The sequence below is a fragment of the Dipodomys spectabilis genome, unplaced genomic scaffold (genome assembly GCF_019054845.1).
Source record: "Dipodomys spectabilis isolate Male_0828 unplaced genomic scaffold, ASM1905484v1 ptg000119l, whole genome shotgun sequence".
In the NCBI taxonomy this organism is placed as follows: domain Eukaryota; kingdom Metazoa; phylum Chordata; class Mammalia; order Rodentia; family Heteromyidae; genus Dipodomys; species Dipodomys spectabilis.
Genome location: NW_024870796.1, coordinates 2,080,152 through 2,105,016, shown reverse-complemented (window position 1 = coordinate 2,105,016; position 24,865 = coordinate 2,080,152). Strand labels below are relative to the sequence as shown.

Here is a 24,865-nt window from a genome sequence, read left to right as displayed (position 1 = left end):
AGAGATCCATGCCAAGGTTTCTGATTTCAACGCGCATGCTATATACCTGAAGAAAGGCATGCCATCTGTTCCATATATTTCTTCTGAGCTGCCACTTAACTTGTGACTATAAAGACTGGGGGAGTGGGGGCGGCGGGACTAGGAAGGTGGCTCAGTGGTAGAGTGCTTGCCTTGCATTCATGAGGCCCTGGGTTAGATTCCTCAGCACCACATAAACAGAAAAAGCTGGAAGTGAGTGCTGTGGCTCAAGTGGTAGAGCGCTAGCCTTGAGCTGAAGAGCTGGGGGAACAGCACCTAGGCCCAGGGTTCAGGTTCCACAAATGACAAAAAAAAAAAAAAAGATTGGTTCAGTGTTCTTTGAGGCTGGTTCTTTAGGATCTTATTAATATTACCAGTAAATTCCATGGCACAAAAGGGGTTGGATGCTATGCTGTGTTTGATTCTGTCACTGGATTTTGGTTACTGGTTCCAGGGCCTGAAAGACAATAGTTTCATCAGAGAAAAGAATTCAAGGATGGACACTGGAGATTTAAGCAGGAGCCAGTTTATTAATTCAAAGCAAAATGCAGCAAGAAAGGCAAAAGTGCATTCTCCAAGAGACTGGACAGGTTCAAAAAGAAGTGCTATATTGGTGATCCTAAAATCTCCAACTTTCTTTTTTTTTGTCATTACTGGAGTTTAAACTTGGGGTCTTATAATTGCCAGGCAAGTGCTCTACAACTTAAGCCATGCTCCCAGCCCTTTGTGCTTTATGTTTTTCTTTTAATAGGATCTCATATTTATGCCTAAGATAGCCTGGACCACAATCCTAAAGCACATACTACTATGCTCAGCTTTTATTGATTGATGAAGATCTTCTGAACATTTTTGGGGGTCAGTTGTGGGGCTTGAATCAGGGTCTGGACACTGTCCCTGAGCTCTTTTGCTCAAGGCTAGAGTTCTACCACTTTGAGCCACAGCTCCACTTCTGGTTTTTAGTAGTCAATTGGAGATGAGTCTCATTGACTTTCCTGCCTGGTCTGGCTTTGAACCATGATCCTCAGAGCTCAGCCTCCTGAGTAGCTAGGATTACAGGTGTAAGCTGCCAGGATCTGGCGTCTTCTAAACCCTTTAGTCCAGGATTGACCTGCAACCATGAACCTCCTGATCTCCAACTCATGAATAGTTAGGATTATAGGTGTGAGACACAGGAGTAGGACTGGGCAGCTTCAAGCTTTTATTGTTGTCTTTTGGTATAGGGATGGCTGGTAATGAAAAATTAATGTTCCATTAACTCCTGGGGAGTGGGCTGTATGTCATCAACTCCCCTTTTTGCATTTCAGGTGGTGGGAGTTCATGGCTTTGGATGGCCAGGTTAGGACTGTTATGTTTCAGTTGGTGAGAGCTATGGATCAGCAAAACCCTGCTGTATGTCACAAGTCCTTTCATTAACATCAGCAGGTCAGGGTATTATCAACATCCAAGCCATAGACTTCATAACTCTCTGGCTAACCCCGTATATCACTCCTCATGTAAGGAGTGTGGACCCTTACAATCTTTTTTTTTTTTTTGGCCAGTTGTGGGGCTTGAACTTAGGGGCTGAGCACTGTCCCTGAGCTCTTTCACTCAAGGCTAGTGCCTTCAATTAACCAGTGGTTAATTGAAGAGTCTCACAGACTTTCCTGCCTGGGTTGGCTTTGATTTGTGATTCTCAGATCTCAGTCTCCTGAGTAGGTAGGATTATAGGCATTGGCTACCAGCATCTGGTCATTTATGATTTAAAGAGGGCTGTATATCTTTTTCAGAAACTACTTTCTGCTGAATGGTGGCACTGGCCCTACCAATGGGTGTATATTTTCTCTTTGCTATTTGCTAGTGGTTGATAACTGAAACTAAGGTAGGGGAAGGGAATGATGTGACAACCTGTTTTAGGGGTTCTTGTTAATGTTTATCTTCTGGAATATACCATTTTCAGGGGAAATTTTTGAAGCCCAGTAGTTGGATTTGCTGGGTTGCCACTGTGGTTGCTATAATTTTGTGAGAATGATCTCCCATCTCCTACTCATTAGGTGCAGTTGAATATCCTTTAATGCTTTTTAATGTCGTGGTCCTGAGCCATCATCCCATGGCAGATGATGGAACTTTGTATGTAGGAAACCTTGGAAAAGTACTCTGTCCACCCCAGGCAGATGTGATTTGGTTCTGAGACTCAGTGGTTAAAGGAATACTAAGGCAAGCATTAGCAAAATCCAACAGGGAATGATAAGATATCATTTAATACAACAATAGTAGTGGCTTCCTGACTCTTTTAGCCATAGATTTTGTCTTGGCATACAGGACCAAATATGGCTTTCCTTCTACGGGGCAGGCCTAAGGTCCAATTAGAAGAATGTGGGCGGTTGTACCCACACTAGTAAATGTTGCACCAGTGGACACATCCTACAGTGCATGATGATGATGGAGTAACACATGGGACCTCTGGGGACAATTTTCCCTGGTAGCCAGCTTAGTGCCCTCTGGCATATGAATACTAACCAATGACGAAGCAGCTTCCAGTTTGGTCCCAGCTTGATTTCTCTTTGTCATATAACCAGAGCATGTGAAGAAGTCTCTTCAGCAATAGGAAATTGCCATCCATTTCTGGTGTACAACCAACTTTAGTGGCAATAGCCATTATGGTGTACAAAAGGCCTTAGGGCCTCCCTGACTAAGAACTTATAGGGAGGGGGCCCACCTCCAACACTGCCATTTTATTCAACAGCCTTAGGATGGCTTTGGGAAATACCATGTGGGTATCTCATTTAAACTCTTCAGTTGTTGTTCTAAATATCTGAGGTCACACTTTTGTAGCCAGGATTTTGTTAGTAGCAGTAGTTGTGATTTCCTTTTCTATCTCTGCTCGCAGGCTATACTGCTAAGTATTTATTACCCTGTGTAGGGCAGACATTTTTTTAAATTGGTCTTTATTTTGACTAGTGAGGTGTTACAGTTTTTAACCTGTTGTACCCTTAGGTGGAATTTTGCAATTATACAGTGTGGGGTATGCCCTAGAAGCACATCTACCCTCTCCTTCCTGGAGATAGATCTAAACAGTGCATTCCCAGAGAAGACAACAGTTCATTCCCAGGGGAACCTGTACTCATCTCTCCATATCCATCTGCAGCTGTCCATTGCCCTCTATGTTTAGGGGGAATGGTCAAGAAATAGGTTGCATTCTGTACCAGTTTGCATTACTATAGTATATGTGGTCTGTATATTGGTAGGGATCAAAATATTTACAGTTTAATTTGGGAGTCACCAGTTCATCTTTCTGTGGATTTTACTATGTGGACGCAGGAGCATGATGGATTTTACATTTAAAAACAATTTAGTGCTCTGATATAATGCCACAAAAAGTTGCACACACATAGGATTTTAGACCTTTTTTCTGCCAAAAACAAAACAAAAACCAAAAAAAACTACTGGGTGCTGGTGGCTAACTCCTGTAATCCTAACTACTCAGGAGGCTGAGATCTGAGGATCAAAGTTCAATTAACCACCAAAAGACTGGAAGTGGCACTGTAACTCAAGATGTAAAGCACTAGCCTTGAACAAAAGAGCTCAGGGACAGCGCCCAGACCCTGAGTTCAAGCTCCACAACTGACCAAAAAAAGTCTAATGAAATTGTATTAAATTTCAGACTCCCAGTTATAGACCAGATCTATAGATCTCTTTTTTTTTTTTGGTTGTGGGGCTTGAACTCTGGGCCTGCACAGCTCTTCAGGATCAAGGCTAGTGCTCTACCACTTGCAGCACCATTTCTGGTTTTCTGGTGGTTTATTGGAAATAAGAGTCTCATGGACTTTCCTGCCTAGGCTGGCTTTGAACTGCGATCCTCAGATCTCAGCCACCTGAATAGCTAGGATGACAGGTATGAGCCACCAGCACCCAGCTTCAGATCTCTCTATTTTTATGATTAATATAGAGGCCACACCATACTGCAGAAAAAAAATTTCTAATCAAGTTTTTCAAAATTTCATCTCTTTACTATACATCCTAAAGGAGAATCATCAGAAATGCTAATAATACTACCTTCTTGTTTAGTCTCGCTCTGGGCCTTAGAGAAAAAAGAAAAAAAACAAAAATTGGTGAGCATAACTACTCTAATTCCCTGTACCTGTGAGTTCCCAGATCCAGTTCCTAGATTATACCCAGGAAATGCCTCTTTTGTTTCAGAATGCCGTCAATCTCACTAGAGTCTCTCACAATGGCAACCATTTCCAGGACCACTGAAAACTCCTTGACAGCTTGGATCCAGCACCTACGTTCATTGTGACCAAAAGTCAGATGAAGAAGGAGCAGGACCTGTAGGCCTTGCCCGGCATCAGTGGTTTAGGCCTATAATCTTAGCTACTCAAAAGACTGAGATTTGACACTTGTGATTTAAAGCTAGCCCAAGAAGGAAAGTCTGAGACTCTTATCTCTAATTAACCATCCAATAGCTGTAAGTGGTAGAGTGTTAGCTTTGAATGAAAAAAGCTAAGGTACAGTGCCTAGGCCCTGAATTTAAGTCCAGTATTGCACAAGTGAGAGAGAGACAGAGACAGAGACAGAGACAGACAGAAACAGACAGACAGACAGAGAGACAGAGAGAGAGAAACAGTATCACAATTATGACAGGTGGCCTCTTTGAATATCAAAACAGACATCTTTAAGAATTAATCTCTTATGAAATGGTAACCCCTTTGTATATAACCTTAATAATGACAATAAGTTAATATAAGCAAAAAAAAAAGAATTAATCTCTAAGCTGGTGGTGGCTCACACCTGTAATTCTAGCTACTCAGGAGGCTGAGATCTGAAGATAGAGGTTCAAAGCCAGCCTGGGCATGAAAGTCCAATTAACCACCATGAAATTGGAAGCAGAGCTATGACTCAGTGGTAGAGTGCTAGCCTTGAGCAAAAAGAGCTCAGGGGTAGCACCCATGCCCTGAGTTTAAGCCCTACAATTAACAACAACAACAGAAGATTCATCTCTAGAGGATTTTTAAAAAAATGTTTAGAATCCTCTTTAATAACAGTTGACTTTTGTGACAGCAACTTTCATTAGATAAATCTAAGAGTTTGGCCTCTGGGGAGTAGAGTCAGTATCTCATTTCCTCTTCTAAAAAAAAGAAAGAAAGAAAGGAGACAGAGTGTGGCCACCTTACACTGATACTCTTTGTTGAGTCTTAACTATGGTGGCAATGATGAATAAATGCATTAATTTTAAGATTAATTTTAAGGTGTTTCAACAGAAATTTTAATTTTTCTAAAAGCAGAATATAAAGCGTGGTTTAAGAAATATGTCATTAGTTTCAATCCATTCCTTTAACTTATAGTGGAGGTTAGGAGAGGGGATTCTATCTCATGATATACTCTACTTCTGGGGAGGAGGGAGAGGGTCACCAAACATAGAATATGCATATCTTCATCTCCCTTGACCTTCTACAGGTTTACCAAGACAGCACTGAGTAAATTTTCCAAGTTTCCTGTAACTTCCCTCTCATAAGCCCTTCCATATTCCTTTGTTTTTGTTCCTATCTGTCTATTTCTAGTTTTGTCCTTATCTGTCTATTTCCCTTTTGGAGCAAACCTTGCTTTAAGGCAAACCTTTATCTTACCATGTAAAAACCCTTCTTACCCAGAAAATGTCCTCTAACTTCTAACTTACTTTACTCCATCAAATATATCTTAGCACAAATCGTATCATAATCCTTCTGTGACATGTGTTTAGCCCTCTGATTTGCCCCTAACCTTCCCATTTCCATTTTGGAACTTCCTGTTTTTAGACAAGCTCTCATATTCATATATTTTATTTTAAAACACTCTTTTTTTAGCTCTATTCATATCTCCTCATCTTCTACTTACTGGTTCCTTTTTACCTTGTCTTCTTTTCCCTAACCCAACTATACTCATGACAGAATGAAACCAATTAAGATCACCTGTCTACATATGGCTATAGGTCTTATGTCATTTGCTGTCATTTAAATTTCTTCTTCTTCTTCTTTTTTTTTTTTTTTTGTCAGTCATGGGGCCTGAACTCTGGGCCTGAGCACTGTCCATCAGCTCTTCAGCTCAAGGCTTGTGCTCTACCACTTGAGCCATGGCACTACTTCTGGCTTTTTCTGCTTATGTGGTGCTGAGGAATCAAACCCAGGGCCTCGTGCATACAAGGCGCTGAGCCACTTCCCAGCCCCTTTTTCCTTTTTTCCTTCTTTTCTTCCTTCCCTTCCTTCCTTCCTTCCTTCCTCCCTCCCTTCCTTCCTTTTTCTTTCTTTTTTTTGCCTGTCCTAGGGCTTGAACTCAGGACCTAGATGCTGTCCCTGAGTCTCTTTGTGCTCAAGGCTACTGTTCTACTACTTGAGCCACAGCATCACTTTCAGCTTTTTTCTCAGTAGTTTATTGGAGCTAAGAGTCTTATACACTTTCCTGCGTGGGCTAGCTTCAAACCTCAATCCTCAGATCTCAGCCTCCTGAGTAGCTAGGATTACAGGAGTGAGCCACCAGCGCCCAGCTTTAGTTTTCTTTAAAGGTACCTCTATTTATTTCCCCTTTTGGTCTTACATGAGGCTATGAATTACAGAATGTTACCCTCCAGCCTGTGTATGCCTAGGCATGTCTAGACTGGGATCTTCCTATTTTAGGCTTTCTGTTATAACTCAGATGACAGGCATCCACTACCATGCCCCACTCCTTCTGTTTAGATAGAGTATTGTCAACTTTCTGCCTAGGCTGGCATGGAACCACAATCCTTCTGGTTTGAGCTGACCCTGAAGTGAGGGTATCAGGTGTATGTCCAGCCCCCAGCTCACCAGGACTTTGGTAATGGCCTTGGTGAATAAAGGTTGTCCTCTAGATCCATTTAGACATCTGGTTTAAACAGTACATCTATTCTACCATGTCTATTTCCCTCAACCTCCTTATTCTCTCCTCTATCATCTATAAGGGCAATCCAGGCATTTACAATATTCTGAGTACTGGCCCATATCTTTTGTCAGGCTTCTTAAAACCACCTTACTAGTGAATCTGCCATACTCCCCCTAAGACCCTTGCTAGGGTGTAAATTCCATGTCCTGAGAAAGTGTGCCAAAAATCAATGAATTTTTTAATATTTATTTTATTTGACTTTTTGGTTGTATTTTTTTTTTTTTTTTGAGTCTGGTTGTGAGGCCTGAACTCTGGGCCTGGGTGCTGTCCCTTAACTCTTCAGCTCAAGGCTAGCACTCTACCACTTGAGCCACACAGCCACTTCCGGCTTTTTTCTTATGTGTTGCTGAGGAATCGAACCCAGGGTCTCGAGCATGCAAGGCAAGTACTCTACCACTGAACTACCTTCCCAGCCCTGTATTTTTGTTTTGTCATTCCCAGAGCTTGAACTCAGGGCCTAGGCATTGTCCTTGAGCTTTTTTTTGCTCAAGGCTAGCGCTCCACCACTTGAGCCACAGCACCACTTCTGGCTTTTTCTGTGTATGTGGTACTCAGGAATGGAACCCAGGGCTTCATGCATGCTGGGCAAGCACTCTACCACTAAGCTACATTCCCACCCTTTTTTTTTTCTTTTGTCAGTCATGGGGCCTGAACTCCGGGCCTGAGCACTGTCCCTCAGCTCTTCTGCTCAAGGCTAGTGCTCCACACCACTTGAGCCACAGCGCCACTTTCAGCTTTTCCTACTTATGTGGTGCTGAGGAATCAAACCCAGGGTCTCATGCATGCAAGGCAAGCACTCTACCACTGAGCCACCACCTTCCCAGCCCCAATGGATTTTTTTTAGTAGCTTTGAATAGATCAATCCAGTCTCTGATCAAACACCCTAAAAATTGAATTCTAAGGCTTTTGCTGACATACAAACTATTCTTGTGAATCTTGGTTTCCCCCCCCTTTTTTTTTTCTTACTATGCCTAGAATGTTTTCAACTTAGAGTTTAACCTAAGTTACTGGACCTGGCAGTGGGGAAAAGTCAGAACAGTTATTGAGGTGAACCTGCAGCAGCATCCAAGAAAGTGGAAATGTTAGTTCTTATAAGTGAAACTGGGACACTTCTGTTAAGCCTAGAAGATTCAAAGGTTGCAGAGACAGCATTCTTGGCAGTATCCAACTAGATGCCCCTATTCTGCACTTTAGAGTTCTTTCTCCTACAAGAGTGGTTTGTATGATAGGCCTGCTGGGTATTCAGATGCTTCTGAAGTTCTATAAAACAATTAGATCTTCACCCTACTATTCAGCTGAGTCTGCTCTTCCACTGTAGGAGATAAATGCTTCTTTGTGAGACATCAAGGCCCTGCAGGACTCAGCTTTTAACTCCTTAAGTGTCTTATTATCCCTCTACAAGACACAGATACAAATCAGCAGTAACCAGCCAACCTCCATCTCCATATGTATTCTCTCTTCTCCAAAGTCTTTCATGTACCTATATCATCATACCTGATTCTGTCTTAAAGAGACCACAGCTATGAAAAACCATGCATGTTCAGGATGCATTGAGTTCAGTGCTGTACTGTAGATGCTTATTTTTCCCATAATGCCACACAACTTCTACTAAAGACATGCTGCCTTATAACAAATTTCTTTTTTTGGGGGGGGGGGGTCCGGTTGTGGGCCTGAACTCTGGGCCTGGGTGCTGTCCCTCAGCTCTTCAGCTCAAGGCTAGTGCTCTACCACTTGAGCCACAGCGCCACTTACGGCTTTTTTTTTTCCTGCTTATGTGGTGCTGAGGAATCGAACCCAGGGCCTCATGCATGCAATGCAAGCGCTCTACCACTGAGCTACCTTCCCAGCCCCTATAACAAATATTTTTTAAAAATTTACTTTATGGCCGGGCGCCAGTGGCTCACGCCTGTAATCCTAGCTACTCAGGAGGCTGAGATCTGAGGATCGTGGTTCAAAACCAGCCAGGCAAGAAAGTCCGTGAAACTGGTTTTTTTTTTTCCCCCTTTTAGCTTATGTAGTGCTGAGGAATCGAACCCAGGGCCTCATGCATGCCTCATGCATGCAAATGCAAGCACTCTACCATTGAGCCACCTTCCCAGCCCCCTCCCCCCCCCACCCCCCGGTGAAACTCATCTCCAATAAACCACCAGAAAACTGGAAGTGGCACTGTAGCTCAAGTGGTAGAGCGCTCACCTTGAGCTGAAGAGCTGAGGGCCAGTGCTTAGGCCCAGAGTTCAAGCCCCACGACTGCCAAAACAAAAAAAAAATTACTTTATCCTTTAAGCACACTAACTTTTACATTGTTTTCTGGGTATCTTTTTCTTTTTTTGTTTTTTTTTTTTTGCTCATGTGGTGCTGAGGAATCAAACCCAGGGCCTCATGCATGCAAGGCAAGCGCTGTACCACTGAGCCACCTTCCCAGCCCAGGGTATCTTTTTCTTTTTAGGAGGAGGATTTTCAGAAAATTGAAGGAGGAAATCACTCAGCAAACACATGATGATTTAAATACAACTGACCATAGTACAGGACTAACTGCATTAACTGAGCTCTGGAGTGCACACACAGGAATTAAAATGTTTTGCTTTTAAAATCTTATTTTTTTGCTGAGTGCCAGTGGTTTATACTTGTAATTCTAGCTACTCAGGAGGCGGAGATATGAGGATCACAGCTTGAAGCCAGCCTGAGCAGGAAAAATCTGTGAAACTCTTATCTCTAATTAGCCACAAAAAGCTGGAACTAGAGCTGTGGCTTAAGTGGTAAAGTGCTAACCTTCAGCAAAAGAAGCTCAAGGGAAGTGCCCAGGCTTTGAGTTCAAGCCCCAATAATGCAACAAAAAATCTTACTGGTTTTTACTATGCCTGTTCAAAACTACATGCAATGAACATGAATAAGGCAGACTTACTGTAGGTTGAATTCTATCAGCACCTTTGACTTGTCTGAGTTTAATACAAATAACTATGTTTTTTATTTCCCTGATAATGCTAAAATCTTAGAACATATAACTGTATTCACCTGCTCCTACTTCTTTTTTTTTTTTTTTTTTTTTGGTCATGGGGCCTGAACTCTGCGCCTGGGCACTATCTCCCAGCTTTTCAACTCAACGATAGTGCCCTACCACTTGAGCCACAAGCACCACTTCAGATTTTTCTGCTTATGTGGTGCTGAGGAATCGAACCCAGGGCCTCATGCATGCAAGGCAAGCGCTCTACCACTGAGCCACCTTCCCAGCCCTGCTCCTACTTCTTCTTTTAATGTGGTCAAGCACTGTAATTCTACATATTCATATATATATATCTATATATATATAATTTTTATTTTTTTGCAGTGCTGGGGATCAAACTCAGGGACGAAGTGGCAGAAATCCTATCAGCACAGGTAAATCTGCTGAGAAATTGCTACACACCCTCTCTTACAGGTTTTATTTAAGAATGTTTTAATAATAAAAAAATAACCTGGTGTTGGGAAGATAGCTCAGTGGTAGAGTGCTCCTCCTTTGTTTCCCCTTCCCATCCTTTTCCCCCCTCCCCCTCTTTGAGACTCTTTTTTTTTTTTTTTTGGTCCAGTCGTGGGGCTTGAACTCGGCCTGGGCACTGTCCCTCAGCTCTTCAGCTCAAGGCTAGCACTCTACCACTTGAGCCACAGCACCACTTCTGGCTTTTTTCTTTTTGCTTATGTGGTGCTAAGGAATCAAACCCAGGGCCTCAGGCATGCAAGGCAAGTGCTCTACCACTGAGCCACCTTCCCAGCCCCTCTTTGAGACTCTTATCTCCAATTAATCACCAGAAAATCGGAGTGGCACTATGGCTCAAGTGGTAGAGCAACTGCCTTGAGCTGAAGAGCTCTGGGACAGTACCCAGACCTAGAGTTCAAGCCCCATGACTAACCAAAAATAAAATGGAATATTCATTCAATAAACACTTCTTGGGGCTGGGAAGGTGGCTCAGTGGTAGAGCGCTTGCCTTGCATGCCTGAGGCCCTGGGTTTGATTCCTCAGCACCACATAAGCAAAAAGAAAAAAGCCGGAAGTGGCGCTGTGGCTCAAGCTCTAGCCTTGAGCTGAAGAGCTGAGGGACAGTGCTCAGGCCCAGAGTTCAGGCCCTATGACTGGGCCCCCCCCCCAAAAAAAAAACACTTATTAAAATAATCTCTAGGAATTTATATAGTTTCAAAAAATATTCTGATGCCACCAAATGGTCTTTGGAAAACAGAGAAAAACTAAAGGAAAATTTCAAACTAAATTACTAGCCAAAGAAGACTGCTAAGGGGAGGATTATTCTATAATAAATCTTGTTTTTCATGAGGCATCAGATGCTTTTAATATTTTAATAACATTGTTCAGTGTAATAATTAGTAGCCTCAAAGAAATTATTCAGAGGAGACAACCAAGAGTAAATGCTGCCTGGAACATGTATAAATATTCTAGGGCTTGGTTTGAAATATCCTAAGACTTTAGAGTCATGTGTCTGGAAGTCCAATTCCTACCTTGTATTTTTATTGCATCTCTCATCTAGAGGATTTGGAGAGGAAAGTGTGATATATTAGTATCCCATCCCCATAAACAAGTTTGGTCCAACAGAAAATGGCTTGTTATCTGTTAAACCAGGCAGGGGCTAGCTCCAGCTGGAACTCGGGCTCCCTCTAGAGGACACCTGGGCTATCTGACTTCAAAGAGAACTTCAGAAAGCAACTTTATACTCTTGTTCAAAAGGGGCCTATAGACCACATACTAGCTACTGTGTACGTATAACAAACGTGCTGTGATCCACAGTGGTACATGCCTGTAACTCAAGCTACTCAGGAGTTTGAAGCAGGAAGACTTTTTCAGGCCAGGAGTTCAGTGTCAGCCTGGGCTATAGCAAGACTTAAGTCTCAAAGAACAAAACAAAAACCCTAGCATGCTACAGAGACCATTCTAACCCACCAGTAAAATTATAACCATATGTTATTCTTTTCAGATTTTTTCAAGGAAGATGTTACTGTCAATATATGCTAGGCATTATTCTAAGCATGGAGAATACAACGGTGAGAAAACACTTAAATCCATGCCTTTATGGAATCATGTTAGTGAAAGAACACAATAAGCAAGATAAATGCAAGAAAATCCCATGTGAAAAAAATAAGGCAGGAAAGAGGAATAAGAATGAGGAGTTCTAATCTTTTTTTTTTTTTTTCGATTGTGGGACTTGAACTCTGGGCTTGGGTGCTGTCCTGTGCTCTTCAGCTCAAGGTGAGCACTCTACCACTTGAGCCACAGTGCCACTTCTGGTTTTTTAGTGTTTTTTTGAAGATAAGAGTCTCACAGACTTTCCTGCCCAGGCTGGCTTCCAACCGTGATCCTCAGATTTCAGCCTCCCAAATAGCTAAAAGTACAGGTGTGAGCCACCAGTGCCCAGCACTAGAGCTTTTTTTAAATAGTTGTTTTTCCTTTTATTAATTCTATCTATCTATCTATCTATCTATCTATCTATCTATCTATCTATCTATCTATCTATCTATCTATCTTATGTGTTACAGAGGAATTGAACCCAGGTCTCATGCATGCTAGGCAAACACTCTACCACTATGTCTGGGGCTTTTACTCTAGATAAAGTGGGAAATCACTAAGGGGACTGGAGGGCTGGGGCAGAGCAGTTTGGAACTACCCAGGCCATGTATTCTTAGGAAACTTGAAGGCGGGTGAAAGCAGAGAGATTAGTCTAGAGATTTCTGCAAAATCCATTGTTAGTGTGACTACCAATGGAGAGTTTAAAGTGGTTAGATACTGGAGATACTTAAAAAAATAAAACAGAATGTAAGGGAGAGGAGAAGAGAATCACCCTAAGATTCCTCTCCTGAGCACTTGAAGAATGGAATTGCCCTCAATGAAGATGTGGAAAGCATGGAAGGAGCAGGTAGAAGTGGAGAAGAAAGAGACCTTAATTTTGAGATACCTCTTACATCTTTTTTTCTCTTGTTTTAATGAAGCTGTTGAATGGACAATTGGAAATCAGAGTTTGGAGCCTGTGGGCCAAGTCTACATAAATTTCAGTTACCATTGTATAAACTGTGAGTTTAGATCAGACAGAAGAGAGATCTAAGAACCAAGTCCATATACTGATTACTTGAATTACAGACCTCCTATCTCTTGTTTTCCTGTTGTTTCCAGAGTTCACTCAATTATTAAAAGAAACTAGCCAGATAAAATAAAAAATTCATACTGATTGTTATCTACTGTTCTTCCAGATGGCTATAAATCAATTATCTGGGAATTCTAAGTCTTCAGGTTTCAAAATTAGAATGAATAAATCTATTCTCTTTTATATTGGAATAAGATGTTTGTAAGAATGGTGCTATTTGTTGGCCCTCTGAGATGTTTCTCAAATACAAATTCAAAGCTGATTAATAAGATATTTCTTGGGAAAAATACCAAGGCTGAGTTCAAGCCTCAGGAAAGACGTGCACACACACATACACATACTCTCTCTCTCTCTCTCTCTCTCTCTCTCTCTCTCTCTCTCTCTCTCTCTCTCTCACACACACACACACACACACACAGAGCAAAACTGATAAACCTCAATATAGACTTTCCAAGGAAAATAGAAAACAGATTATAATGGCTGGGCATCAGTGGTTTATGTCTGTAATCCTAGTTACTCAGAAGACTAGCATCTGAGGATCACAGTTCAAAGCTAGCCAGGGCAGGAAAGTCCATGACACTTTTATCACGAATAAACTACTCAGAAAAATCTGGAAGTGGCCCTGTGGCTCAAGTGGTAGCGCACTAGCCTTGAGCACAGAGAGGCTCAGGGACAGAGCCCAGGCCCTGAAGGTAATAAAATCAATCCTAAATATATATTCTATCAGGAAATAGAAGAAGGATGTACTAGTCAGATTTATGTTACTGTGTGAAAATACCTGAGACAATAACCTCAAAAAGAGGAAAAGCTTATTTTGGTTCATAGTTTGGAAGCTTCAGACCATGGTCAGTTGGCCTATGGCAAGGCAGTTCACCATAATAGGAACACATGACAGAGGAAGCCTGTTTTACCTTATGGAGAACAAAAAGAAAGAAGGGGGGCTGGGAAGGTGGCTCAGTGGTAGAGTGCTTGCCTTGCATGCATGAGGCCCTGGGTTCAATTCCTCAGCACCACATAAGCAGAAAAAGCCAGGAGTAGCGCTGTGGTTCAAGTGGTAGAGCATTAGCCTTGAACTGAAGAGCTGAGGAACAGCACCCAGGCCCAGAGTTCAGGCCCCACGACTGACAGAAAAAGACAGAGAGAGAGAGAGAGAGATAGGATAGGCCCAGGTGCTTAATATTGGCTTAAAGGCCATACAACCGATGACCTATCTTCCTTTCATTAGGCTCCTTCCTAAAGGTTCCATCACCATCCTTAGTGCCACAGACTTCCAACAGAACAAATCCTTTAACATATGGACTTTTGTGTGACCTTAACAAATTTAACTATAATGAAGCTAAAATATTTTTCAAGATATTTTACGTACCTCGTTAATAAAGATTATGAAAGGGCATGCAAGGACAGCAGAAAGAAAAAAAAGAACAGAAATCCTTCATTAACCTAATGTTTGTATCCTTAATTAAATACTAATTGTAAGGTCCATTCCTGGACTGCGAACAGACCTCGCCCAGTACCTGCGTTACCTAGGCAACTGGGACACCTGGAAGAGGTCACATCCACATCCGCTGAGGTCACATCTTAACCTGATGTGGCCACACCTTTCTCCCACCTGATCCCACTTCCCTTTACCTGGACACACCCTTCCCTACCCCCTACCCTATATAAGGCCTAATCTGGGGCCAGACGCTCTCTTTCTTTTGCCAGCCGCTTGGAGTGCCAACCTTGCCTGGCCCTAGCAGGTCTACTGAATAAACCTACCCCTTACCTGAATACCACGTGCGTGGTGCAGTTCTTACTTGGCTACCTCTTTTTAAAAACCTAACACTCATCAATTGACTCCAACAATACACAAAAAGGATCAAATTGCAGTGAAACTAAAGAAGGATAGATACTCTTAGGAGAAGAACACAAAGGTGCAATACCTATGTGCATCTGATCATATAAAATAATATCTATCAAAATGAACTCTAGGAAATGGAAATGAGGATTTTTTTCTTTGTTGCTATTTTGGTTTTCTTTTCTTCTTGTCTTGTTTGTTCACTTATCTGTCTGGATTGGTAAGCGGGGGCAAAGAAATGGAGGGAGAAAGGGTGAACAATGCAGTAGTGGTATTCACTGGACACTGTGGAAAATGAACTATATAACTTGTGGGTAGAGATGGGAGGGAAAAACTAGAAGGGAAAGAAGGAAAGGGTGACATTGTCCAAGAAGAAACGTACTCTTTACCAGACTTATGTAACTGTAACCCCTTTGTACATCACTTCTTTAATAACAATAAATTTATTAAAGTTGTTGTTTTTTTTTTGGTCGGTTGTGGGGCTTTGAACTCTAGGTTTGGGCACTGTATCTGCGCTCTTCAGCTCAAGGCAAGCACTCTACTGCTTGAGCCACAGCGCCACTTCTAGTTTTCTAGTGATTTATTGGATATAAGAGTTTCATGGACTTTCCTGCCCAGTCTGGCTTTGAACCGCGATCCTCAGATCTCAGCCTCCTGAGTAGCTAGGATTACAGATGTGAGCCACCAGTGCCCGGCTTATTAAAGATTTTTTACAAAATGGATCAAATGGAATTTAATTCTAGAAATGCAGGGTTGTTTTGACACTCAAATATCGATTGATGGAAAGGAAACAAATGTAAATATCATCCGATTTGGAAAAAAATAGTTGTACTGTCAAAGTTTGTAGAGTTCATAAGCTTTAGAGATCATGATCATGACAATTCACCTTGTGCAGGTTAAAATGTGTTTGACTTTAGCTAAGTATCACTATCCCACAATACTATGAAATTTATAGGATCACTTAATCACAATAAAGAAATTTTTTAAAAAAGAACTTGGGAGAGAAGGAATGATATTGTCCAAAAAGATATGTACACTTTACCTGAATTATGTAACTGTAACCCCTCTGTACATCACCTTTATAGTAACAATTAAGTTTTTTTAATTTAAAAAATAAATTTAGGGGCTGGGAAGGTGGCTCAGTGGTAGAGCACTTGCCTTGCATGCATGAGGCCCTGGGTTTGATTCCTCAGCACCACATAAGCAGAAAAAATAAAAAAGCCGGAAGTGGTGCTGTGGTTCAAATGGTAGAGTGCTAGCCTTGAGCTGAAGAGCTGAGGGACAGCGCCCAAGCCCAGAGTTCAGGCCCCACGACTGGACCCCCCCCAAAAAATATAAATAAATAAATAAATTTACAAAAAAAGGAAAAAAGTCAATTGATGAAATTCATATTACAGAACAAAGGAGGAATATTCTAAGAATTCAGTGGATATAGAAAAAAGTATTAGACAAAATTCAACACTCATTCAATGATAGGCTCCCACAAAATAGGAATAAAAAGAACATATCTCCATCTGATAAAAGTCTTTTACCTAAAAGCTACAATTAATAGCATGCTTCCTGAAAAAGTAATGAATAGTTGTCCTCTCATATTGAAAAAATAAAAAAAGGATTCTCCCTACTTTTACTCAACATGTCCTAGTTAGTACAATAAGAAAAGAAAAAGTGGGCTGAGGAGGTGGCTCAGTGGTAGAGTGTTGTTTGCCTTACACACATGAGGCCCTGGGTTCGATTCCTCAACACCACATAAACAGAAAAAGCTGGAAGTGGCACTGTGGCTTGAGCTGAAGAGGTGAAGGGTAGTGCCCAGGCCCAGAGTTCAGCCCCCATGACTGAAGGGGAAAAAAAAAAAAGAAAACAAGAAGTAACAAAAGGCACAAACACTAGGAAGGAAGAAGTAAAACTATTTGTGCAGATGTTATGGTGGCCTAAACAGGTTCTCATCCCTTATCCAAAAGGCTTGGAATTACAAGTGTTTTATATATGAGAGATTTACAGATTTTGTTTGCTCTATTTGCATACACGATGCTAGCTGAACATCCTTAGTCACAAACCCTGACATGTTTTAAATTCTAAAAGTTTTAGTATAGTGTAAGTGCTTGGGGAGTTTTGGAATATTTTGAATTTTGGATTAGGGATGCTCAACTTGTAGAGTAAATCAATATCAATATGTAATACACATAAGAAGCAGGGGAGGAAGAAAAGTAAGGTGAAGAAGAGGATGAAAGAAGGGAGGAAGGGGACAGAGTGGAAAGGAAGAATGCATGTAAAGAAGGAAGGAAGGAGGGAAAGAAACCCTACTACAACCTATAAATGAATTTAGCAAAGTCTCACGATACAAGACCAATATAGAAAACAAATTTTACTTTTGCACACTTGCAACAAACAATTGGAAGGTGTGATCAAAAAAGCAATGCCATCTGAGGACTGAGGTTTGAAACCTGCTCAGGCAGGAAAGTCCATGAGATTCATCTCCAATTAAGCACCAAAAAAGCTAGAAGTGGAGCTTGGCTCAAGTGGTGGAGTGCTAGCCTTCAGCACAAATCTCAGGGAAGCCGGGAGTTGGTGGCTCACGCCTGTAATCCTAGCTACTCAGGAGGCTGAGATCTGAGGATTGCAGTTCAAAGCCAGCCGGGGCAGGAGAGACCGTGAGACTCCTATCTCCAATAAACCACCAGAAAACCGGAAGTGGCGCTGTAGCTCAAGTGGTAGAGCGCTCGCCTTGAGCTGAAGAGCTGAGGGACAGCGCCCAGGCCCAGAGAGAGTTCAAGCCCCATGACCAACAACAACAACAAAAAATCTCAGGGAAAACACCCAGGCTTTGAGTTCAAGCTCTAGGACTGGCACCAACAAAAGCCATTTTCAATAGAATAGAAAATACATAGGAATTAATTTAGCAAACTGTGTATAAGATTGCTATATTGCACACAATAAAATATGAGAATTTTAAGATCTAAGAGAAATTTAAGATCTAAATAGGGTTTATATCAGGCTTTTAGATTGGAAGACTCAATATTGTTAGGATATCCATTCTCTTCTAATTGATATAAAGATTTAAAACAATTCCTATCAAATTCTAAAAGGCATTTTGGCAGATACTGGTGTAAGAATGGACAAATACAGAAATACAACAGGTATGGACAGACTTATAGCTATGGAACCACTCAATTTCTTTGAAAGAGAGTAGTTACTACAGCTAACAGTGAGTCTGTTAGAAAGGTATAATTTGTGTACTCAGCTATTAATTCTAATCAAACTTTTTTTGAGACTAAAAGGTACTACAATATTGTGATAGATTATGTTTTGCTTTTGGTTTTGTATTTAGTACATACAAAACCAGCTATAAGAACCAGTTTTAGTACACACCAAGACCAGCTTACTTGGTCTGGTAAGACACTACATAGACAAATTTTATTAATTTTGAGAGAGAGGAAAAACCAAGAAGTTAATTTAAATACAGTCCTTAGACGTTCATATGTCAGCTGAGGATAGAGGCAAGTGCAACAGCAACTGACTAGCCATTAGGTGTGACATGCTAGGTTCATTCACCAGCATCCAGGTATTTGGGAATGGAGACTTTGGAAGGTAGTTAGGATTAAAGGAAGTAATGAGGGTAGAACATTCGTGACGGCATTAATGGTTTTATTAGCCATGGAAGTGAGACTTAAACTAGCATATGAAGTACTTCACCATGGGTTTTTTTTTTTTATTTATTTCATTTATTTATCTATTTGCCAATCCTGGGCCTTGAACTCAGGGCCTGGGCACTGTCCCTGAGATTCTTTTGCTCAAGGCTAGCACTCTACCACTTGAGCCACAGTGGCTCTTCCGGCTTTTTCTGTTTATGTGGAACTGAGGAATTGAACCCAGGCTTCATGCATACCAGGCAAGCACTCTACCACTAAACTTATATTCTTATCCCCTTTGCCTTGTTTATATGCAGCAGGAGGCCTCCCCAGAACTAAGCAGATGCTTGGGCTTAAGTCTAGCTTCTAGAACTGTGAGCTGAATAAACATTTCTTCTTTATAAACTATCTAGTTTGTGTTATTCAGTTAGCAACAGAAAAATGGACAAGACAGATAGTAAAATCCTTTTTTGGAGCCAGGTGAAAGTGGCTCATGCTTGTAATCCTATCTACTCAGGAGGCTGAGATCTAAGGACTGTGGTTCAAAGCTAGCAAGGCCAGGAGAGTCCTGGAAACTCTTACCTCCAATCAACCACCAGAAAACCAGAAGTGGCCCTATGGCTCAAGCAGTAGAATGCTAGCCTTGAGCAAAAGAGCTCTGGGAACAGCGCCCAGGTCCTGAATTCAAGCCCCATGAAAAACAACAAATAATAAACAAACAAAAAAGAATTTACGTCAGGCTGGCATAGTGGCTTACACATGTTTATATATGATGAGGTGAAGATCAAGATTGCAGTTCAAGGCCAGCTCAGGAAAAATCTTTGTGACAACATCTCCGTAGAAAAGCTAGGCAGAGTGGTATGTGCCTATCGTTCCAGCTATCTATATGGGAGGGATAAGCAAAAGGATCAAAATCTAGGCTGAACAAAAAAAGGAAGACCTTTACCTAAAAAATAACTAAAGCAAAAAGGAGTGAGTATTGCCAGAAGTGGTGGAGTATTTCCTTAGCAAGCATGAAGCTCTGAGTTCAAACTCCAATATCAAAACATAACAAAACAAAACTCACACTGGAAAGCTTGAGCATTCTAGGAGAGAGCTAACTGTGACTCTCAGAGGTCAGTATAAGTACAGTGTATATCATGTGGCAGGATATGTTACCCACTCAGTAATTATGGCAAGTAAAGAAGCAGGCAGAGAGGAGATGACTTTATAATTCCAAATCAAAGAATCAGAACAACAGAGTTCTTAGGCAAGAGAAGAAAACAGACACTATTTTGTTGATGAAACAAAAAAGCTGTATGATATTAATTCAGATTGGATGGATAAATGGCTATCACAACAGCTATAGTTACATTTTTGTTGTGCATAAAATAAAAAGGGGAGAGTTATCAGTTTGTATTTTCAAGATTTAAAAGAAAAAAGAAGAAAAGATTTAAAACACTACCAGAAAAAAAATCAGTTCCTCTTCAAATTCCTCTCCTCACAATGGTCATCTCCACCCTAAAATTAGAAACCAAGCTAGTAAGAACCAGGGAGAAGAACGTAAACAAACACTTCTAAAACCATGGAGTTTATTAATGTTAAATTACATGTAATCTACTAAATGATAAACATGCTGGTCAAGCCAAAAGTTATGCTTCAACACTTCATTCAATTTGTACCTTTCAAACAATCATCATTCTGCTGCTCCAGAATGTTCAGTGTGGAACCAAACCAATAGTTCATGCTTATCAACTTTTTTTTTTAATGCCAGTCCTGGGTCTTGAACTCAGGGCCTGAGTCCTGTCCCTGAGCTCTTTTACTCAAACCTCATACTCTACCACTTGAGCCACAGCTCCACTTCCAGCTTTTTTTGGTTGTTAACTGGAGATAAGAGTCTCATAGACCTTATTTCCCTGGGCTGGCTTTGAACCATGATCCTCAGATCTCAGCCGCCTGAGTAGCTAGGATTATAGGCTTGAGCCACCAGCACCTGGCTTATTCTTGTTTGCCAGGAATGTTTAGTGCTCCCAGACATTGGGATCTTCCTTTATTATATCTTTAGAAAACCTTTCCTCCTGTAAATTGTAAAGTTCTGAACAAACCTAAGAATAAACATTAAGCATGACTGAAACAACAGAGGATCAAATAAAATTATATGACTTAATGTAAACTGCACTTTTATTAGGATGTATCAGTCAGGCAGTTTTTATAAATTAGTGCTCAAATTAAGAAAACATGAATAATTAAAGATTATAAGTTCTAAAACAAATTTAGGTGATTATACACATAACTATATAGGATTTGCAATACATCTGATTCTCTAAGTCAGCATTTCTGTGTACGTAACATTAATAAAGAGGATCTTTTTAAGGCCATACAGTGATTCTGGGATTCCCTGAATTTTCAGCTGCTGCATTTTCTACTCTACATCTTGCAGGTTCCTCTTCCTTTCAGTTTGTGCATTTCCTGTATTCTAAAAAGTAAATAGAAACAGGACCTTAATTGAGGAAATATTGAGTCTTTGGCTAAGGAAATACAGGCAGAGATAAAATACCTGTACTTTGCACCTGGGGATTATTTTGTAAGGTAGAAGGAAACTACTTAGCAAAAACAAACTAAAAGTGGACTTTGTTATATACTCTCTTCTTTCTTGCCTGTTATACATTCACAGTAATTTAGGATTTCTCCTAGTCATGAAAGTTGTCTGCACAATTTCTATGTACATACTTAAGATATATAAAGAGTTGAGTGTTCATCTAGAAAATACTTGGATCTACTTAAGTAATTGTAAAAACAAGCCAATGGCCGAGCTAACAACAGAAGAATAAGTTGTTATTCCCTATCATGTTTGATGTTTTGGCTAGTTCCAAACATCAATTCTTAGTTTTTAACCTCCTAAGTAGCTGGGATTTTAGCTATGAGCCACTAGTGCCTGGCATTTTGTTTTGTTGTTGTTGTTTTCTGTCTTGGTCCTGGAGCTTGAACTTAGGGACTGAGTGCTGTCCGTGAGCTTTTTTGCTCAAGCTTAGTGCTCTATAATTTAAACCATACCTACACTTCTGGTTTTCTGGTGTTTAATTGGAGTTAAGAGTCTTCAGAGTTTCCTGCCCAAGCTGGCTTTGAGCTGCAATACTCAGATCTCAGCCTCCTTGAGTAGCTAGGATTACAGGTGAGAACTACCAGCGCTCAGCTTCTGGTTATTTTGGAGATAATGGTTTTGGTTTTTGCCTAGGCAAGCCTGGACTATGCTTTCTTATTTATGGTTCCTGAGATAGCAAGCATATACCATCACATCCAGCGTTCTCTGCTGAAAAGGGGTCTAGTAAACTTTCTGTCTGTGCTCTGGGCTGATCTAGAAACTTGATCCTCCCAAAGTAACTCAGATTATGGATCACCTTTTGCATGCATGTGTGTGCATGCATGCTTGGGGCTGGTTGTTGTCTCTGAGCTGTGTGTGTGTGTGTGTGTGTGTGTGTGTGTGTGTGTGTGTGTGTGTGTGTGTGTGTGTGTGTTGATTGTAGGGCTTAAATTCTAGACCTTTGTGCTGTCCCTCAGCTATTTAACTCAAGGCTAGTGCTCTATCACTTGAGCCACTTCCAGTTTTCCAGTGGTTTATTGGAGATAAGAGTCTCACTAACTTTCCTGCATTGAATGGCTTTGAACTGTGATCCTCAGATCTCAGCCTCCTAGGTAGCGAGGATTACAGGCATTAGCCACCGGTGCCTGGCCTGGCACTGTTTCTCAGCTCTTCGGCTCAAGGCTCAGCTCTTCGGCTCAAGGCTAGCACTTGAGCTTTTTTGCTCAAGCCTAGTGCTCTATAACTTAAACCATACCTACACGTCTAGTTTTCTGGTGTTTAATTGGAGTTAAGAGTCTTCAGAGTTTCCTGCCCAAGCTGGCTTTGAGTTGCAATACTCAGATCTCAGCCTCCTTGAGTAGCTAGGATTACAGGTGAGAACTACCAGCGCTCAGTTTCTGGCTTGAGCCACAGCGCCATTTCTGGCTTTTTTTTTTTTTTTTCTGCTTATGTGGTGCTGAGGAATCGAACCCAGGGCCTCATGCATGCAAGGCAAGCGCTCTACCACCAAGCCACCTTCCCAGCCCCTACTTCTGGCTTTTTGATGGTTAAGCGGAGATATGAATTTCTTGGACTTTCCCACCCAGACTCACTTTGTACTATGATCCTCAAATCTCAGCCTTCTTAGTAACTAGGATTATTGGTGTGAGTCACCAAAGCCCACCTTTTTTTTTTTTTTTGGTTGTGGGGCCTGAACTCTGGGCCTGGGCACTGTCCCTTGAGCCACAGCACCACTTCTGGCTTTTTTTTTTCTGCTTATATAGTAATGAGGAATCGAACGCCAGGGCTTCATGCATGGGAGGCAAGCACTCTACCACTGAGCCACCTTCCCAGCCCAGTCCAACACTTTTTTTTTTTTTTTGGTCGTGGGGCTTGAACTCTGGGCCAGGGTGCTGTCCCTCAATTCTTCAGCTCAAAGCTAGCACACTACCACTTGAGCCACAGCACCACTTCCAGCTTTTCCTGCTTATGTGGTGCTGAGGAATTGAACCCAGGGTCTCATGCATGTAAGGCAAGCGCTCTACCACTGAGCCACCTTCCCAACCCAGTCCAACCCCTTTTTAAAGTCTTTTCAGGACAGGGCAAAGGAGTTTTTCTCTTCCTATTTACTTATCCTAAAAATGATAGATTTTAAGAATTCTTTTTTTTTTTTCAGTGTGCTGGATAACTTAGGTCTATAAACATTTGTTTTTCTTTTGGTGCTAGATGTGGGTCTTAAACTCCGAGTCTGGGTGCTATCTCTTTTGTGCTAGCTCTCTACTACTTGAGCCACGGCTGCACTTTTGACCTTTTGGTGATTAACTAGAGATAGAAGTCTCACAGATTTTCCTGCCAATGCTGGCTTTGAGTCACAATCTTCAGATCTCAGCCTCCTGAGTATCTATAGGAATACTGGATTAAGCCACTGTCACCTGGCCCAAAAATAACTTAGAAATTTTTAGCAGCTAATTGATTATTTTATGAAAAGTGACACAGTTCTAGAGTTCAGAGATTACAAAGTTTGAAATTTTATATAGCTTTTCAATAGTAACAACTAAATTTATAGAGTCAATGACCTTAAGTAACATTTAGTAAAAGTTATAAACAAAAAATTTTACCTTTTACTTTTCTTGACTTTGATCCATATTAAGTAAGGTTGGTATTTTAGGTGAATCTGTTTTCTTTGACTCCCTCTTGAGCATTTTTATCTGTTTAACTTTTGCAAAAAATATACAAACGATGAAAATTTGTTATCCTTGTCTTGAAAATTTATTTTCAAGAATTCAAATGGAAATTCTGATGTCCACAAAAGTCAGTTTCTTAGTTTTTTCCAAAGAATTAAATAAATTATGAATTGCAATAGTAAAATATGGTAAATATTTATTTTATAATTTAGAAAGTCAATCAAGTGTTAAAAGACATTTATTTCATTTTTGTTCTGAGTAAAACTGTTAAAGTGGACCAAATAAATTCTCTTCAGTTGTCCAAGTAGTAAATTCTTGCTATGATATCACATTTTCACAAGGTGTCACTATTCTTCAAAGAAAGATAAGAACATTTACTTAGCACAAAAATAAATGGGTCAGCAGGGTGCCAGTGGCTCATGCCTATAATCCTAGCTACTAAGCAGGCTGAGATCTGAGGATCATGGTTCAAAGCCAGCCTGGTCAGGAAAGTCCCTGAGACTCTTATTTCCAATAAATTACCGGAAAACCAGAAGTGGAGCTGTGGCTCAAGTGGTAGAGTGATTGCCTTGAGCTGAAGAACTGAGGGCCAGCACCCAGGCCCAAAGTTCAAGCCCCATGACTGACAAAAAAAAGGGGGGGGGGGCTGGGAAGGTGGCTCAGTGGTAGAGTGCTTGCCTTGCATGCATGAGGCCCTGAGTTCAATTCCTCAACACCACATACACAGAAAAAGCCAGAAGTGGCGCTGTGGCTCTAGTGGTAGAGTGCTAGCCTTGAGCAAAAAGATGCTCAGGGACAGAGGCTAGGCCTTGAGTTCAAGCCCCAGGACTGGCAAAAAAAAAAAAAATCAAAAAAAGGGGGAGTCTCATTCTAATTTAATATTAAGATAAATCTCAAATTTATAAATCCTTTTTGTTTTTGCTTTTTTTTTTGCCGGTTATGGGGCCTGAACTCTGGGTCTGGGCACTGTCCCTCAGCTCTTCAGCTCAAGGCTAGTGCTCTACCACTGGAGCCACAGCGCCACTTCTGGCTTTTCCTGTTTATGTAGTGCTGAGGAATCAAACCCAGGGCCTCATGCTTGCAAGGCATGCACTCTATTGCTGAGCTACCTTCCTAGCCCCTCAAATTTATAACTC

General features: G+C 41.1%; 1 protein-coding gene across 9 annotated transcripts in view; it reads right to left on the bottom strand.

Moving 5' to 3' along the window:
- The window catches only part of Cdkl3 (cyclin dependent kinase like 3), a 48,016-nt gene that overhangs the window by 1,177 nt on the left and 21,974 nt on the right, over positions 1 to 24,865 (bottom strand). For 6 of the 9 annotated variants that reach the window (XR_006148765.1, XR_006148764.1, XR_006148767.1 and 3 more), the window contains 2 exons: positions 23,664 to 23,761; positions 19,951 to 20,006 (listed from right to left, as the gene is read on the bottom strand). Coding sequence is in view for 3 of the 9 variants with exons in the window: in XM_042688849.1 (XP_042544783.1) it covers positions 19,996 to 20,006 (11 nt within the window). In the remaining 6 variants the exon portion in view is untranslated. Of the gene's footprint in view, positions 1 to 19,949; positions 20,007 to 23,663; positions 23,762 to 24,865 lie in introns of those variants that run through there. The other 3 variants (XM_042688849.1, XM_042688850.1, XM_042688851.1) reach the window with 2 other exon arrangements.